Source organism: Haliaeetus leucocephalus, unplaced genomic scaffold (genome assembly GCF_000737465.1).
Source record: "Haliaeetus leucocephalus isolate CR32 unplaced genomic scaffold, Haliaeetus_leucocephalus-4.0 Scaffold1, whole genome shotgun sequence".
In the NCBI taxonomy this organism is placed as follows: domain Eukaryota; kingdom Metazoa; phylum Chordata; class Aves; order Accipitriformes; family Accipitridae; genus Haliaeetus; species Haliaeetus leucocephalus.
The window spans coordinates 17263605-17280980 of record NW_010972437.1 but is presented as its reverse complement, the minus strand read 5'-3'; the positions used below and the strand labels follow the sequence as shown (position 1 = coordinate 17280980).

At 60.5% G+C, this 17376-nt stretch overlaps 3 protein-coding genes across 4 annotated transcripts in view; all 3 read right to left on the bottom strand.

The window, feature by feature from the left end:
- NHEJ1 (nonhomologous end-joining factor 1) overlaps positions 1 to 1844 on the bottom strand; it is a 43669-nt gene extending 41825 nt beyond the window's left edge. Inside the window, exons 1-2 of the mRNA XM_010568102.1 lie at positions 1659 to 1844; positions 529 to 738 (exon numbers count right to left, since the gene is read on the bottom strand). Coding sequence (XP_010566404.1) covers positions 529 to 738; positions 1659 to 1844 — 396 coding nt within the window. The remainder of the gene's footprint in view (positions 1 to 528; positions 739 to 1658) is intronic.
- Positions 1845 to 4887: 3043 nt separating this feature from the next.
- SLC23A3 (solute carrier family 23, member 3) lies at positions 4888 to 9410 on the bottom strand. The gene is made up of 12 exons (XM_010569657.1): positions 9303 to 9410; positions 8884 to 9044; positions 8254 to 8348; positions 7883 to 7956; positions 7387 to 7568; positions 7114 to 7237; positions 6588 to 6735; positions 6254 to 6507; positions 5955 to 6060; positions 5712 to 5879; positions 5414 to 5509; positions 4888 to 5237 (listed from the first exon to the last, which is right to left on the bottom strand). Exons 1-12 carry the CDS (start codon positions 9408 to 9410, stop codon positions 4888 to 4890), a joined length of 1866 nt encoding a protein of 621 aa, XP_010567959.1.
- A 1073-nt stretch (positions 9411 to 10483) lies between these two features.
- On the bottom strand, positions 10484 to 17300 carry CNPPD1 (cyclin Pas1/PHO80 domain containing 1). Of its 2 annotated transcripts, XM_010568078.1 has the most exons (9): positions 17092 to 17300; positions 16713 to 16815; positions 14059 to 14140; positions 13352 to 13472; positions 13130 to 13258; positions 12891 to 12952; positions 12536 to 12653; positions 11411 to 12011; positions 10484 to 10518 (listed from the first exon to the last, which is right to left on the bottom strand). In XM_010568078.1, the coding sequence occupies exons 1-9, from the start codon at positions 17158 to 17160 to the stop codon at positions 10499 to 10501; spliced, it is 1305 nt and encodes a 434-aa protein (XP_010566380.1). In that variant the 5' UTR covers positions 17161 to 17300; the 3' UTR covers positions 10484 to 10498. The 2 variants fall into 2 exon arrangements, with proteins under 2 accessions (XP_010566380.1, XP_010566370.1); XM_010568068.1 differs by lacking the exon at positions 10484 to 10518 and having other exon boundaries at positions 10525 to 12011.
- Positions 17301 to 17376: the final 76 nt, after the last annotated feature.

Here is a 17376-nt window from a genome sequence, read left to right as displayed (position 1 = left end):
AGAGCCCGTCCCGCCTGCCGGGGGGTCCGGCGGAGGTGCTGCCCCCGACACCGGCCTCCAGGGGCTGCTTCCCGAAACCCAGAATGTTAGGCAGCCCCGGGGTAAGAGCAAGCTCTTAAAAGCCGGGGAGACCCCCGCTTTAATTCCCTTCGAGCGACAGACCACCTGCGGGTCCCTTGGGGGTAACCCGCCGCTCTGTGCCGCACTTCACGGCGCGCACCAAAGGAGAACGGCATCGCTCTGCTATGCGGGGCGCTGGCAGGGCATCGTCCCAAACTGGACGTCTCCTTGCTGCCCTGGGAGCAGCATGGGCTGGGCTGACCCTGCCTCGCTGCAAGGCACCAACCAAGGTGCCAAAGTCTCAATGGGAAGAAACAAGGACAGTGAACCTCGGGAGGGCCAGCAGGCAGAGCCACGCACCCTACAGCCACCAGCATGGCCCGAGACCACCCAAAAACCTCCAAGCATTAGGAGACAATCCTTAATTTTGGCTGTCCCCCTCCCCAAACTCTCCGCAGCTTCGCTCACCATCTCCACGGGAGCGGGGCAGCAGTGGAATTTCCAGTAGAAGGGCAGTCCTGACAGCATGCTCTTCACATGCAGGCTGAGGCCACCAGCAGTGTGGTGGCAGGAGAAGGAGGTGGTGGTGTCCAACTGCCCTGCCATCAAGGGGGACATCAAGTCACACAAGTGGTGCAGGAAGGAGGACACGTGGACCGTCAGCCGCTTGTTCAGCTCCTGGGGAAAGGCAAGGTTATGGTTACAGCAACACCCCGGGGAGCTTGGCACTGGGAAAAAAGCAGCAGAAATACCAGCACAGAAGGAACCAAACTACTTCTGTGTGTCCCAGCACTGCAAAAAGCCATCCCTGGGCCTCAGATTCCAGCCCCGTGACAAGACATTCCCCACCAGTTCTCCCAGACCAGCTGAGCTGGGAAGGCTTCCCTGCCCCGCCAGCCCAGGAGGGTCCGCGTGGTGGGCAGGGTGCAACGGTCTCCACTAGCACATCTGCCCCGCATGCCACCACGGGTGTCACAGGCTGGCCGAGAGCTGTCACAGCTCAGCTAACCTGCCAGAGCTGGGGGATGGCTGCCACCGCATGCCCACCCCTCCTGCCACCAGCTGCTCAGCACAGCTACTCCATGACAGAGGGTCCTGGCAGGCAGGGGTGGCACGTGGGGGCCTGGGCACACGTGCTAGGGTGAGAGGATGAGCCATGGCCCCATATGGTTTGGGGGACGTGCTGACAGGACACCCCATGGAAGCCTGTGCCTGGCTATGAATGTGAACAGGATTCTCTCCATCACTGGTGGGAAGGCAGCTGTGTTTCAAGCTCCTCCTTAGTACACTGGTCCTAGAGAAACCAGCTGCCCATCCAGCCCACAAGTGAAACAAGTGTGCCAGCCTCAGCACGCAGCCCCAGGGGACATGTGGCTACTCTGGGCATGCCAAATAGCCTGGCCCACTCTCCTGGGAGGAGGGTGCTCAGCCAACCGGGGTGACAGTGCTTGGGCAGAATCACCCGGGGACTTCCCAAGCCGAGTATTTGCACTCAAACCCTGTCGGATCCAATGGCCATTGTGTCACCAAGCAGTTTATGCTGGGACATGAGCTGCTGCGAGGAGAAAAGGAGGTCTCTGGACTTTCCAGACACTCACCTTGGACCTTTGTCCCACAGCCTCGGCGTCTGCACTCTCGTACCAGACGCTGCTGAGGTCGGAGATCAGCAGGATGTAGCCAGTATCCCTGAAGCACACTTTGGCAAGAAAAGCGGATTCGCCAAAGCAAACAGAAGCCCAGGGCTTTGTCAGAAGGCTGCTCTCCAGCTCCTCGGAGCCCTCCATCTGCAAGAGAGCAATCAGGTCTCTGCCTCACCCCCCCACCCAGGAAGACCCCTGTCCCTGGGGTGGCCTCACAGGGACCCTCGGTCCCTGCCGGCCCCTCCACGATTCCAGCCCCACCTCGTGGCCTGGAGGTGAGGATGCTCAGCTAGCTCTGGTCACACACATCCTTGCACATACATGCAGCTCTGCTGGGGTGGGCATTTTGGGGAGCACTGTGCAGGGCAGCTCCTATCCCAGCTCACAATAAGCACCCCAAATGCACCAGCAGATGCACAGCAATGTAACTGCTGCCTCCCCGGCATTATCCAGTGCTTGCTGCCATTAATACAGTGAGATCTCTACATGCAAATTAACATTTAAGCTGCCCAGCTTGCACCAGGACGGGCAGCAGGACGCTGCAGCCCTCCTCCTGCTCGGAGACCCCATCCCTGTGCTCCACGCTAAGCAGGCGCCGTCCCCTGCCTGCACTGACGCGGGCAGCAGCCCCCGCCGCCCGCCAGCACTACTGCTTCCCGCTCCTCCCTGCGGCAGGCTCTGCGCCAGCCAAAACACTCGGGGACCCGGTGTCCCCGCAGGACTGGGGCTCTGCGAAGCTGCGGAGTTACCCGAGGGCAAGAGGAGCCGGCAGGCCAAAAGCTGTCGGGGCGAGGGGCTTTGCAGAGGCGAGCGATGCCGGGCCGGAGGCGAGGGCCAGACTACGGCTCCCAGCATGCTGCTCTCTTCCGCGGCATGCGAGAGGCCGGGGCACGCTGGGATGTGTAGCGCCATGCGCCACAGGTCATCGGCACGGGGAAACGGTTGTGGCCATGGCTTCCTCACGGCCCAGGGAGCAACTGCTCCTGCTCCCTCGCCTGCTGACAAGGTGGGGGACCCAAGCTGGCACGTCCCTCTCGAGCTTCCCTGATCGTCACGGGGGGTGCCACGGCCAAGACACTGTGCAAAGCAATGTGGATTGAAATGCTTTAATGCTTTGTTTTGCACTTGCTCCTGTTATGAAGTGTCCTGGCACTAGTGCCCAGTGGGGGACAGCCCTCGGGCTGCAGGCACGGTACAGCCTGGAGAAGCAGCAGCAGCCGGGGCTCTTCCTGTTCCTTAGCCCTGGGTGTATTCCTCAGCCCCAGCAGCCGCAGCGTGCCTGTGCAGGCTCAGCACAGGGCATGCACCTGCACTGCCGCTCTTCCGGGCTTGTGCTGGGACTGAGCTGCTGCACCCCAGCGAGCCCTGCATAGCTGGGGCTGCAGGTGCCTGTGTCCCCCATGCCCGGGGACTGGCTTCACAAGACACCACAGAGTAGGTCTGTGCCAGCCTGGCAGGGGCCATGGACACCGTGCACCCCTCCAGCCCTCCAGCCTCCCCCACACTGAGTACAGCTCCGTCCTTGCCCTGATGACTGGCCCCCCCACCCAGCACCCACGCGCTGACGGTGATCCCCCACTTGCACCCCATGCGTTGAGGCCATCCACCCTGCACCCACAAACTGGCCCCCCGCACCCATGCAGAGCCCCTGAGCCCCCCATTTCCACCCTATTCACACCCCCCCCCCACTCACTCCCTCTCCCCACTGTATGGGCTGAGGCCGCCCTCGAGGGGTTGCCTGGGGAGGGTGATCATGCCAGAGGGTTTGCATCCCAAGGGAGTGCCAGGGGAGGTGGGAACAGGCAGGGGCTTTGAGGTGCAGGACCCAGGCAGGGTGCAGAACAGATTGGGTTGCATGGCCAGGTTAGAGTGCAGGAGGGTTTGGGGTGCAGGACCCAGTTGGGCTTTGGGCACAGCTGGAGTGCAGGGACAGGCTGGGGGGCTGGCTGGGTGAGGCCAGGCTGTGCATTGCACCCTGTGCCCACTGGTTTCACAGGACCCAGCTGTGGGCATCACGGGCAGCTGAGGAAAGGGGACTCACCCCTGAGGACCTGCACACACAGTGGCACCACATGCCTCTCACCCTGCAGCCATCTTTGGGTGTTCCTGGGCGTTGGGGGGGCTCCTTGGGACTAGGTGAAGGGAGCAGCCACAACCTGGAGCTGTGGTCCAGCTCGAGCATGCCACTTCCATGGACTGGCTCCATCGTCCTCCCAGCCCAAGTCCATCCTTCCTTCCAGCTTGTACCCAGGGCCAGCATCATGCAAGGGCTGCAAAGCCCCAGCCTTTCCTACCCCACTGCTAGGCTTTTGCAGGCCAGTTCAGACTGGTGGAGGCAGCACGGGGAGCTGATCTGCTGTAAACGGACTCTGGTCTGCTGTAAACACTGGAGTAGCAAGCAGGGTTGGTGCAGACTCCACTGCAGTCGGCGTAAGCAGCTGGCAGCAGGAAACAACCCAGGCACTGAGCTTAATTGTGGGGGTCAAAGGCAATGTTTTCTTCCAGAGAAAACTGCTGCTGGCTGGTTTAGCAACAAGAAAAATACCAGGGCTGGGGGGGGGCGGCAGTTAAGTGGTAAGTGCTACTGGGACCAACCCACTGCAGGTGAAAGGGGGTTCACTGTTTTGGGGAACTGAGCTGAGCTGCACTCCCAGCCTGGGGTGTGCCAGAGCCAGGGCGTTAGTATACACCTGGTGCCATGGGCATCAAGGCGCCATGGGCACAGCTGGGACTCGGCAGGGAGGAGGTGAAGAGCCAGCCCTTCCTGAGCACGGTGCCAGCAGGTGAGCAGAGCCTGGGGTGACAGCGCTTTGGGGCTGGCTAAAGCATTGGGCCCTCCCCCAGCCATGTCCACAGGGTGATGGTGGGCTTTAGGGGCACCCACATCCCCAGCTGTAGTGACACCAGGTGGCCATGCCCTCTGTGGTCACAGTCCTCAGGGAACCAGGGGAGGGTGGGCTGGCATCTCCCAGGCAAATCCTGGCTAGAAAGGAAACCCCTGGAAAGGGCAAAGTTGGTTGAAGGTTTTTATAGCTCTCTCCCAAGCAGGGAAATGAGGTTCATGCTGGGAGTGTGGAAGCGCAGGTCCCTCCAGTCCACCTGGGCTTCAGAAACAAGGAGCATAGTGGCTCGCAAGCTGCCTTGGGGGCACAGCCCGTCCCCCATGAGGTGTCCCCGCACCATGGGGTCAGGGCCCAGTGTGCCATGCGGGCATCTCCGTCTCGCTCAGCGTCCTGGAGAGCTGCAGCTCCCCGGAGCCGCGTTTGGGGAGCAGGTGCATGCCTTCCCCTGGGGGAGCGGACCCCTCCTCAGTGGCATGGCTGCCCTCCTCCTCTTCCTCCTCCTTCTCTTCCTCACTCCCCGGGCAGAGGAAGCAGCAGGGGAAGGCTTTGCAGGAGGATGGCAGCAGCCCCCTCAGCCTGGCGGGGAGCCCATACGCCTGGCTGGCTTCGCCCCTCTCTCCATAGGGTTGGTGATCGCCTGCCCCAGCTTTCTGTGGTGCCAGGTCCGAGAGCAGCCCTCGCTCCTCCAGGGTTCCTGCAAGCAGGGTGGTGCGCAGTGAGATGGGAGCCCTTTCCTCTGGCTGCACCCTCCCGGTCCACAGCAGCCCCACGGCTGCCTGGAGGCAGAGCTAGTGGTTTGGGGACAGTCCCATAGCCAGATCCAGCCCTCAGAGCAGGAGCTTACATAGAGAACCTAGAGCAGCCCCTCACCTGAGACCGTGTTCTCCAGGAAAAATGACAAGAAGCCAGTTAAGAAGACAGGCACCATGAGCAGGGAAAGGAAGAGGAGGTCCAGGGGCACCCAGCCTGCAGGGACAGGGCCAGAATCACCCAGGATGTCCCAGCCCAGCAGTGGGGAAGGGGCAGGAGCTGCCATGGCAGATCCAGGAGTTGGAGAGTGAGCTGCCTGCTGTCGTGAGCCAACCCAGACTTCCAGGACATCGGAGACATGTGGTCATCATGCCATGGGGCCCAAGGCTTTGCCTTGCCTGGGGAATGTCCCCGCTACCTGTGGCCAGGTGAGCCGGACCCGTGCCGAACCACCGCGGCACCAGCAGTGCCATGAACATGGTGAAGCCGACGATGAAGATGTTCCTCCCCGAGTCGATGTCCGCGTACTGGAAGTAGGAGATCCCCGTGCCCACAGCCACAGCATAGGTGACACAGAGCACCCCTCCTGTGAGGAGCAGGAGTCAGGCAGCACCAGGCAGGCTGCAGGCACTGCAGTGCAGGGGAAGGGCAGGCTACCCACCATGAACTGCCAGCGGGATGCGGGTGAGGAACCCTGCCAGCCTCGGGGACATGCCCAGCACCACGCACACCAGCGCACTTACTTGCACTGAGAGGCGAGAGCCAACCTGGCAGAAAGAAGGATGGGAACATGAGGATGGGGAGCATCACCCCCCACTCTGTTGCCCCCCATCCTGCCATACAGACCAGCCTTTCCCAGTGCTGGCTCAGTGACAGCCTGGGTGCTACAGGTCCCCCACACCTCCTGCTCCATTGTCTCTCCATCCCTTGCCGACCTTCCTCCCCCCACCCCGGGCATACCTGCGTGAGGCCGGTGGTGCAGGTGTTGGCGATGCTGGCGGCCGTACCCCCCGGGGTGCCCAGCAGCCCTGCCAGGAGGCTGCCCAGCCCTTCTGTGCAGAGTCCCCGGTTGCAGGCGTCGGGGGGCAGCCGGGGGGCTCGCAGCAGCCTGCCGCACAGCACATAGCAGCCCACCGAGTTCATGCTGCAGCCAATGGCCATGGCGATGCCCACTGCCAATGCCTGGGGGGTGAGCAGTGGCCACCCCCACTCGCCTGCAGTGGAAGGAGAAGGGACAAGTGGTAGAGGCCCTGGCCGAAGGCAGATGGCTGCACCCAGCCCTGCCGCACCCCACCTGCGTAGGGGATGTGGACCCAAGGGGCATGGAAGGTGCTGTTGGCCCAGGACAGCTGTGCCATGGCCAGGTCTAGTGATTCCCAGGGGACGTGGAGGTGGCTGAGGATGGCACAGACGATGCAGACACCAGCAAACGGGAGCAGTACCTGCAAGGCAGCAAGGGGACCCTCAGCAGGGGACCCTTCTCTCCTACCTGCCCTGGCCAGCACCTCGTCTGCTGTGCCTCAGACAGCAGGTCCTTGTCCTGTCACCTCTCCCAAGGAGCCATGCCACATCTCCCCTTACCACTGCGGGGAACGTCTCAGGCTCTGCTGCTCCAACACCCTCGAGCACAGGTCCCCTGTGCTCCCTCTGGAGCACCCATGCCCTGGGAGCTGCACCAGGACTTCTCAACCCTGCCTCTGCTCCCAGCACCCAGTTCTGCTCCAGGGCCACCACGTCTCACCTAACCCCACACCAAAGAGTCAGGCTCGCAGAGAACCCTGAGCACAGCAGAGGGAGCAGGGACAGACAAGCCACAGTACCGAGAATGTGCGCAGGGTGGGGACAGATGGCTCTATGGAGCTGCCCCAAGCCTGGGGCCAGGCGCAGAAGGGCAGGCGGCAGGACCCCAGGTGCTGGGAGAAGGTGACAGCAAGGAGCATGAGCCTAGGAAAGGGAGCACAGGTCACCATGCAGCATCATGGCGATGGGGCCCCAAACATGTGCCATGCACTATGGGGATGCCCCATTCCTGTCCCCATGGTGAAGGGAAACCCTGGAGGCTGCACACCAGTGTGGTCCCCGGGCTCACGTACAGCAGCGCTACCCCCCAGTTAGTGGAGCAGAAGAAAGCGGCCTCCTTGTATGCGGACAGCCCAATGATGGAGAGGCTGGGGGCCAGGACCATGGGCCCACAGTGCCGGGCTGCCCACCCGCACACGCCAGACAGTCCCAGTGCCAGCTGAACCAGTCCAGAGACCAGCACAGCTCCAGAGACCTACAGGAGAAAAGGACGGGACCCATGGGGCAGGATACATGAAGAGCAGCCCAACACCTTCCCTTGGCCACACTCCCACCACCCCAGTAGCATCACTTGTTCCTCATGCTCTGCTCACCCCAAGCCCAGGGGAATATATGTACCGACATGCACCACGATCTCCATTGTCTTTGCACATCCCCTTGCGTCACCCTGATTCATGGCAATCCCCAGGAGGGCTGGAAAAGGGACTGGGGGTGCAAGGATGCAGGTGACAACTGGGGCGCTGGTGGAGCAGGAGGATGGGGACCCCAGCCCAGCACAGAAGCACCCACCTCTCGCAGCGAGGCAGCCCAGCTCCCTGCAACGGTGCAGTGCGGTGCAGGGCACACACTGGCAACAGCTGTGCCTGGAAGGGAATTTCAAAGGGATGTGATGCACGTGGACACTGGGTTCCTGAAGCTGGGTCCAAGAGCACACAGGGCAGAGGCTGCTGGCTGGAGAAGGGCCAGGATGCCAGCATAAGCCCTGACCCTGGGGAAGCAACCAGTAGGGTGCTGTGCACCATCACCAGAGGGGCCAGCAGGCAGGAGCCCTTGCTACCCCTCATCCCCACTCAGTGCACCGGGCACCTTGTCACTTGCCATTCCCCTGGCATGGGCATGGCCCGGGCCCCATGGGACGCAGGCTCCAGGGCTGTACTCACCATTCCTGTCCGTGCTGGCACTGAGGGATAGGTGAGAGCTCAGCACCATGGCAGGGACCAGGTACTCGAAGGATGGAATTTGAACCAGTGGCAGCCTGGGGAAGGGGACAGCAAGGGCACATTAGGGAGGAAAGAGGGGACAGGGCTGCTCCCAAAGCCCTGACTGCCAGAGGAGTGAGGGATGAGAAGGGAAGGAGATGAGAGCCCCAAAGTTGGAGGTGGTCACCCCATATCCCAAATGTGCCCTAGCACATCCCAAGCGGCAGCCCATGGGATGTGCGCAGAGGTCAGGGGCTTTGCCAAAGCACACACCCAGCCCCTGTGTGGGGCGCGGGCAGCACAGGCACCAGATGGTCTGGAGAAGCTGCATATGGTGTTGGAGCAAGGCAGTGAGGAGCTAGACGGAAAGCACAGCAGTTTTGCGAGAGGAATGTGTGAGAGAAGAGGATGCAGTGATGGCAAGGAGAGGACAGCAGTGCAGAGATGCCGGGCAAGGGGTTGACCTCATGCTCCTTCCCACCTCCAGCAAATCCTGTCTTCCCATAGCCTAGGAGGGGCCATAAACATGCCCTGCCATGGCATCACCCTCCTCCTGGTGACAGCTGCATCCCCTTCACCCCCTTTGCTCACCGGCTCCCCAGGGTGGTCTGCAGCACCGTGGAGATGCCACAGGCAAAGAGGCTGCGTGCCAGTAGCTCACTGGTGGCCTGGGCATGGGATGGCTCCTCGGGCAGGGTGGGTAGCAGGAGGAGGTGGAAGATGCAAAGCAAGGAGGCCTGCACGGCCAGGTGCTGTGCGGGGAAGAGAGGAGTTGGTCACGACTCTGCAGCGCCTAGAGCTGCAGCTCCCTGTGCCCAGCCCCCCTGAGTGGATGCACACTCACTGATACGCCCCAGGCAGTGCCCACCACTGCCCACTCCCTTCCCAGCACACCCTGGCCAGAGCCCCACACACCCTTTGCCTGGCAGGATGCAGCCCCTGCCCTGCCACCTGTGAGGATCCCAGTCCTCTCCCCATCTCTCTGGCTGCTCACCCTCGTCCCCCCTTACTTGAAGGGCTAAGCAACAGCTCAGCATCCAGGAGCACATCTTCTGTGGGGAGCAGGATGAGAGCACAGGGCTCCAGGCACCAGGCGCTCCACAGTAGCCCCCATTCATGCTGCTGCCTCCCTGCAGCGCTCCCTGTTTGCAGTGCAGAGGGGGTGGGCAGGATCCCACCCCCCCACACCCCCGAGGGCTCCTCACAGCCCACACACAGCTGAACTTCCACCTTCTGCAGGAGCTGCCCCAGGGTTAGCCATTAACTTGAGTTGGTAAGTAACCTGCCCTTGTGGCCAGGAATGCAAGTGTCACCCTGGGTTGTCACCACAAGGGCCAGGTGACAGCCACCCACGGCCAGGACACTGGACACTGTTACAGTGCCAACTGCCCACAGCCTGGATCCCATCCCTGCCTCTTGTGGTACACAGCAGACACCCCTTCCTTCATGTGCTCAGAGCATCCCCACCAGCAGCATCCTCCGGCTCCCGTGTGCCCTGCCCATGCTTTTTCCTCCCCAGCATGGCATCCCCCTGCACTCCTGGTCCAGCCCTTCCTCACCATCAGGCCCCAAGGAACCCGTTAAAAGCTGTGCAAACCCCCACAGGTCCTGCCATTCCCCACTGAGGGCACTGTGCTCACACCATGAGGGTCTCTGATGGGTGTCTACTATGTCCCCTATGCTCCTAGGAGGAGGGCACTGAATCCTGCCACAGGAGAAGGATGCCAGGGACAAGAACTGCCCTGCTTGGCTAGGAAGACTCCCAAGGGAGCACAGGCAGGGGATGCTCGTGTTTTTGTCACAGGGCAGAGGTGGCTGTGCCAGCAACCACAGCAGCGACCCTGCCAAGCCCTTGCCACTCAGGGCTCACTCATTAACTGGACAGACTTTGGAGAGCAAAGAACGGTGGAGACCATGCATTCCCCACATTCCCAAGGATGAGGAACCTCCTCTCTCCCACTGCCCCTGCCTCCCCCAGGCACCAGACCCGATGTCCCTCCTGTCACCAGAGAGCTTGGTCCCTCTTGAGCCCTGCAGGACAGACCTCACAGTGCACCTGGGCTCACTTGCAGCACCTAGGATTTGCCCTGTGCAGTGGCTCAGAGAACAAGCACAGATGCATCCATGGAGCACCATACTGGGGCAGGCATGCTGCCAGCACAGAGCAGCTCAGCAGGACAAGGCAGATGCACAGCAAGAACTACTTTTATTGGAAGAGATTTGCATCTACAAAAGAGTGAAAAACAGGTGTAAAATCCACAGTAAAAAGAAGGGGCACGATGAGCTGGGCTGGTCAGCAAGACAAGGTGCCTTCTCCCCACCCCGAGGAGCAGTCAGGCACTGTTTGCTCACAGCCACAGACAGCTGGGCTTTGGGATGGGGGTCACAGAGCACCCCAGTTTCAGAACACCCAACACAAGCAGGATAAGGAAGCTCAGCCTTAACCACACTTCACCACCTCCAAGCTCAGCAGGGCACAACCTTTCCCTGGGGCACAGCCACATCAGGATCCCCTCGTGGTGTGACCCTTGCGCCTCCCCAAGAAGTGGCCTGGCAGCCCCCAAGGGGAACTGCTGCTTATGGCCAGACAGCTTAGGCTGCTCACTCCCCCCTCCTTTGACCTCCTCTCCCCTCACCCAGGCACCCCACCTCCTCCTGGAGCACCCCACCACTCCACTGGGGTCACTGCCCCAGCCCCTCCACCCTGCACACACAACCCCAGCATCCTACATCCCACACACCACCTCTGCCCAGCACCACAAAGAGCCACCCGCTCGCTGTAGGAAGAGGTACAACATCTCCCTTGCCCTAGCACCCCCGCCCAAGGGCACCCCATTTCTGCCCTCCAGCTAGCAGCTTCCCACCCCAGCACTCCAACAGCAAGCCAACTCCGCCCCAACCTGTCCCAGCAGCCCCCAAAGTGAAGGATACCCCTGCCCTGGGTGGGGGGACACAAATGCTGGTTTGGAAGTAACACAGGGGCCTGCAGCCCCATGCAGCCCCAGGGATCAAGGGTCCTAGCAGTGCAAGGAAGTGAGTTGTGCCACACTAGGAGGGAAGGGGAAAGGGGCTGCTGCCCTGTGCTCCTAGCTGGGAAAAATGAAGCTCTTGATTCTACCAAGATCCATGGCAGTGTGCAAGGAGCACTGCCTCAGCCCCAGGGGGTGCAGCCAGTCCTTGCGGTTGGGGGCTGCATCCCATGCGGGGCCTGCACTGGCTGAGCAGGCATGGCAGTGGAGTGCTGGAGGAGCCGGAAGCATGGCGAGTCCGAAGGTGCCAGGCTGATGGGGGGCTGCAGTGGGGGCAGTACGGTTAGACCTCTCACAGGTGGTGGGTACTCTCCGGAAGGGGCCTTGCGGGGTGCTCCTATGTTGGGCTAGATCAGGTGCCTTTGGATAGGACAGAGCCGTCATCACACTGCTCCACAGGTAGAGCGCAGTTGCTGTGACACCCCCACGACATGGCTCCTTGGTCGTCTCGTTCTCCCCCGGGCAACGGGTGCTGCTGGCTGGGGAGACGTCAGGCAGCTTGGGCTGGGGCTGGTCAGGGGCTGGGGCTGGCTGGGCATCCAGCTGGCAGCTGCCCTCCTCAGAGAACAGCGCAGGCCGGGGGGCTGCAAGGCTGACACTCCTCATGCACACAGACCCGTGCACCACTGTGACGGAGGCGAAGACAGCAGCGAAGCCGGTCAGGTACACCACGCCCAGGAGGCAGGCCAGCTGCAGAGAAGCCAACTGTTAGCCCAGACCCCCCAGCAGCACCCCACAGCCAGCCATGACCCAGCATGGCCATGCATCGACCCAGCAGCCACGATGGCAAACAGCATCACCAGCACCAGGGCTGGATGGATGCAAGGGAGCAGGCAGCCACACTGCTAACAGTGGGTGGCACACAGCCTGTTCAAAGCAGGGCCTAAATATCACAAACCAAAATGCCCCAGCTAAAATGTAGCAGTTCCTGTTTAAATCCCCAGCCAGCACCCAGTTCCCTCCATGCCACCACCATGACCTTGCACCATGACTTGTGGGGCTGCGGTCCAGCACAGGGCAGACTAACCCAGAACCAGGCTGCAGTGCCTCAGGCAGCAGAGCTGCAAATCATCATCTTCTGGCTTCTGACAGCTTCCCTTTTCAACAGGGAATAAACCAAGCTGCTGCTCCCAGAGGAAAAGAGGGTCCTGCTCCAAACTCATGGCCTGCTGGGTCCCACGTTCTTGCCAGTAGCTGCTGTCCCATGCCCTTACCTTTACCACTTGCTGGTAGAACTGGCCCAGCACATGCTGCCACATGGACTGCTCCATGAGGACACAGAGATCCGTGTAGGTGAACCAGCCACGCCACATGCCCTGCTTTTCTGCCACGCTGCAGGAAAAAAAGAGAATGGTGGATGTGGCACAGACCTTCCCCATCAAAGAAGCTTCAGCCCAGGCAGGCTTGGAAAAGACCCTGCACAAGGTCTGTGGAAGGGAGCTGCAGAGCCTAGCAAAGGCTCACAGGTACCCCAACCTCTTATTTCACTGCAGCAGGGCTAGCTCTGAGCAGGGGCAGAGGCAGGGCTGCAAGGTAGATGAAAGGCTCACCCCTACCCCACAGACCTACCGTCCTTCCAGCCAGCTCAGCACTTCAAACAGCTCCCGGGGATCTGTGTAGAGACTCCAGTCCTGTGGGGACAGCAGTGAAAGGTCAGCGCAGTCTGGGCAGGCCACCCAGCACCCAGACACATCCTTCTCTATTCCTTCATGGGAGTACGTGGGGGAAAAACAGAAATCCAGACTCCCCTCAACGCCTCCTTTCCCCCACTCTGTGAAATAGCTGGCCGCAGCGACAGGCCCACTTACAATGGCACTCAGGAAGTTCATCTCCAGTGTGTTCATGGTCTGGACGTCCACCTTTCCTGCTGCTCCCCACTCGTCGTTGAACACCTCCTCTTCCTCACCCTCATCATACAGGTACTTACTAGCAACCATCTAAAAGCAGCACAGAGGACAGGATCTCAGTCCCCCCTGCACTCCTCCAGGCCTCCCTCCAACCCAGTGACCCCCCCAGCCCACACTGCTCACCATGGAGATCAGGAAGAGGTCTGAAGATGAGATCTGCTGGAGGTATTCAGGGTTCCGGTGCCGGAGTCTCTCAATGTAAACCAGTGCCAGCATCATGGAGCAGGGCGAGATGCAAGCTTCCCTGTGGGACAGGGCAAGAACCAACCCGAATGTTATCTGTGTGCTACAAACATCCCAGCCACCACGGCACAACTTGGCTGCTCCCTCCCCAGGTGGGTAGTGGGGAGGTTTAGTAAATAAGACTGCTAGATACATCCCAGCCTTGCCAGCTCCATGCTGGCTGTCCTGAGCTACAGCCAGAGAAAGTGCAGGGGATGCAGGGTGGAGAGTAGAAAGCCCTGGCTCCTGTTCCCAGGCACAGCCAGCTCCAAAGTGAGCAACCCTGCCTGCAGCCAGGCACACTGCAAGAGCTTGGATGCCAAGAGCAGACCCAGGCTACCCAGTGAGCTGCAGATCCAGCCAGCACAGACTCCCAGTTACAAGAGCACCCCTGCACCCCAGAGAGCAGGGCCAACCTGAAGCGGGCCTGGCTGTGTCAGGAAGCCAATATGCCTGCTATCCTTGCCACCTGCCCCAGCTCCTCTTTGACACTAATCAGGCCTAAGAGACAAAGCCAGTGCTGGCTCAAGGGACAGAAGTGAGTCATAGGTGAGACCAAAGCTCCCAGTTCTGACACAGGACATGAAGGGACAGCTTTTGCTTCTTACCGAGACACGTGAGAGACATATTTCTTCTGGAGTCTACGGATAGGGCTGGGAGCCACATTCTGCAGCAACTCCACAGCAATATCTAGGGCAGAAAAGCAGCAAAAGGGCTTAGTGCCATATGGCACAGTCCACCCCCACCTTCCCCTTCTCCCCACAAGCCCATTGAGTCTTGGTGTTTGCTCAGCCCCTCAAGTTTAATTTAAACTATGAAGGCAGGACAGGCCTTATCAGAAGTCAGGGATGAGGGAGGAACAAACAAATAGGCAGGACAGCCAGACCAAAGCAGGAAGAGGATGTGAGTGTCCAAGGCCCAGCGGCAGTGCCAGATCCAGATTAGCACGTCTGCGTCACGGGGAGTTACCAGCAGTCAGCTGCACAGAGATGCTAACACCCTCCCCTCACCCCGCAGGACCTCAGGCAACCCTTTCGGAGGCTTTCTAGGACCTGATGTCAACACCACGTCTTCCTAGTCCTTTGCTCCCCTCCAACCAGCATTGTGCTTCTCCAGAGCTCATCAGCACTCCAGCTGATCCAGCTTCTACCGCACTACACCACAGCACACCACAGCCCCAGTGCCTCTGAGATGGTGATGGACAATATATTCATGTGACCAGGAGCCCGAAGGCACTAACAGGGTATGAAAGCGGAGATATGGTATAACTGCAGCTCATCTCAGCCCAGTTCCCCTGCGCTCACAGACATGCCTCAGCATCCAAGCACTGAAAGGGCCAGAAACTGACGGATGCTGGCAGATGGCTTCAGCAGCTCCTGTCTCGCTTCTCAACACGATAGGACCAGCTGGGAGCATCCCAAACAGCACTTCAGTCTGGTGCTTGCCAAGAAGTGTTTTCAACAGGCAATTCCAGCTCCATTTTGCCACTGAACCCTTGGCTGACAGAGTCAAGAGCAGAGCTCATCCCAGCAGCCATGCGTTTCCAGCTCCCAGGAGAAGCATCACCACATCACCTCTTCTCTCCACATCCTTCCTTTCTATGTGTCTCCAGCAACTAAGAGAACAGCTGCAGTCCCACAGGAATTATCTGCCCAACAACAGCCACCAACCTCCCCAGGTCATTCAAGCTACACCACCGCTAGGATCCACAGCCAGGCAGACAGAGCTCCAGCCACCCACTGGCAGCTCCCAGCCTCTCACACTGCTGCTGCTCTCTCTGCCCTGCTTGGCCACCCTTGTGCTACCACACCAGCCACTGCAGAGGCAGCAGCGACGCCCCGAGTGATGGAGAGTACATGAGGTCCCCCAGGCTCTGTCCCGATGTGAAATCTAATTCTTCAGCCCACAAATCCAACCCATGACAGCGTGTCCTGTCCTAGAGGGCATGGAGAGCAGCTGATCACTGTCCCCATCTCACAGTCACAACACGCTGAGGGTAGTTATGATTCTTCCTTTCCAGAAAGAACAAACTCAGTTTTCAACCTCTTTCCTCAGCCAGCCAGCCTCCTGCAGCTGCCCCTCAATGCCAAAGACCTTTCCCAGCTCCTCCTGCTACTCCGGACTCTCCCCACAATTGCCTCCATCTCACCACATAGCAACGGCACAGCTGTACTAAGACAGGTGCCATAGCCCTAGGTCCCGTTTGTTTGACAGCACCTGATAGCAGCTGGTGAAGGAAGGCTGTAAGAGCAGATAAGCCGGCAGAGATATTCTCTGTGTGTCGCTCCCGCCCCCAGCTGCTGGAGCCGAGGCATTTCCTGACTGCAAGACAGTCTTTATAGTTAATAGCCCTCAACAGAGTCTTCTTCCATGAATGTGCCCTTTGAACTTCCAACACTGGTAGCGTCCTGTGGAACAGTCCCATCTCATACTGGGGTGTGACGCAAGCCCCAAAGACGAGCCACATACCTCCCTTGCACCGCCCGTGTCAGAACTCGTGACTCCCAGCAGCGCCCAGGCAGCCCAGCCCAGCCCAGCCCCATCACCGCGCACCCAGCATCCCCCTCCTCGCTGAGGTACATCACACACAGCCTCTCGACTACTTCAGACCTTTTCCCCAAATTTATCACAAGAGTTTTGAATGCAAGCACGCTTCCCCACCCACTCAACGCCCCCTGCAAGCTGTGTGAGCATGCAGCTAATGGAAACACTAACACGACGGAACTGTGAAAACCCTCTGGCAGCCCTTGACAACTCCTCTCTACCATCACCTGCACCAGCTCCTCAGCCTCAACCCAGCTGCGTCATTCTGCTCCCCAAAACACTGGTGAATCAACAGGAAAAAAAAAAAAGGATGTGATCCAGACAAACACACAGCAGAAACTTGTCCCCTTGGTGCTCACAAATGGAAGTTAAACAAACTCCCCAGTACTTTGCACAGCACAAGAAGTTGTCCAAGACACCTCCCATCAGGGACAGGGACACAGCCTTCACTGCCAAGGAATTTGCAAGCAACCTAAAGGACTCTGCACACTAACAAGGTGCCAAAAACGCAGCAGTGGGCCAGAAAGGGCAATAAAACAGAGAGCAGGAGCCATGAGGCTCTGGCACCCTGCCCACTGTGCTGCGCAGAGTGAAGAAGGCTGGGCAGGGGTGGGATTTGGCACTGGAGAGGGAGCGGGTGACTTGTTGGTCTCAGCCCCTGGGCTACTTCCAACCCCCTTGACTCAGCATTCCCATCTGGGGACACTCGGCAACCCACCTGCCATGGGGCTGGAGAGATTATCCAGGCTGCAATCTTTGTCCCAGCCATAATAGAGACGCTTCCGCACTCTCTCGCTCAGCTGCTGGTGCCTGGGCAGGAACTGCAGGCAGACATGGGGGAACGTGAGAAACGCCCCGAGCACTCCCGTACCGGGTTCTCCACCCCAACCCAGCTTAGGGGTACAACGGGCCCGGCAGGGCCCCCAGGAATTCGGCCGGGGCCGGGGTGTGCCGTCACACGGGGCTCTTCAGGGCCTAGGATTAAGGGGGCAACACCCCAGGGGCCCGCGGAGGTGCGGGGCTGAGGACAGGCTGCGCCGGCGACACCGGGTACCACCAGGGGTGCGCCGGGGGCGGGGGGGAGACGGACGACTCACCGTGAACTCCTGGAATCCGCTGAGGGAGAAGGTACCCTCCTCGTCCAGCAGCAGCCCGTCCAGCTCCATCCCGCCCCCGGGGCAGGGGCTGCCGGGTCCCCTCCGGGGTGCCGGGCTGCTCCGAAGCCGAGGCCGGGTCCGGGTCCGGTGACCGGAGCGGGGTGGCGGAACCGCTGCTAGGCCGAGTCCCGCCTCCCGCCTTCCTCTTCCGGTGCAGGGAGCGTGGCCGAAATCGCGCCTGCGCAGAGCGCCCCACCTCCCCGCCCGCCCCGGAGCGCACGCGCG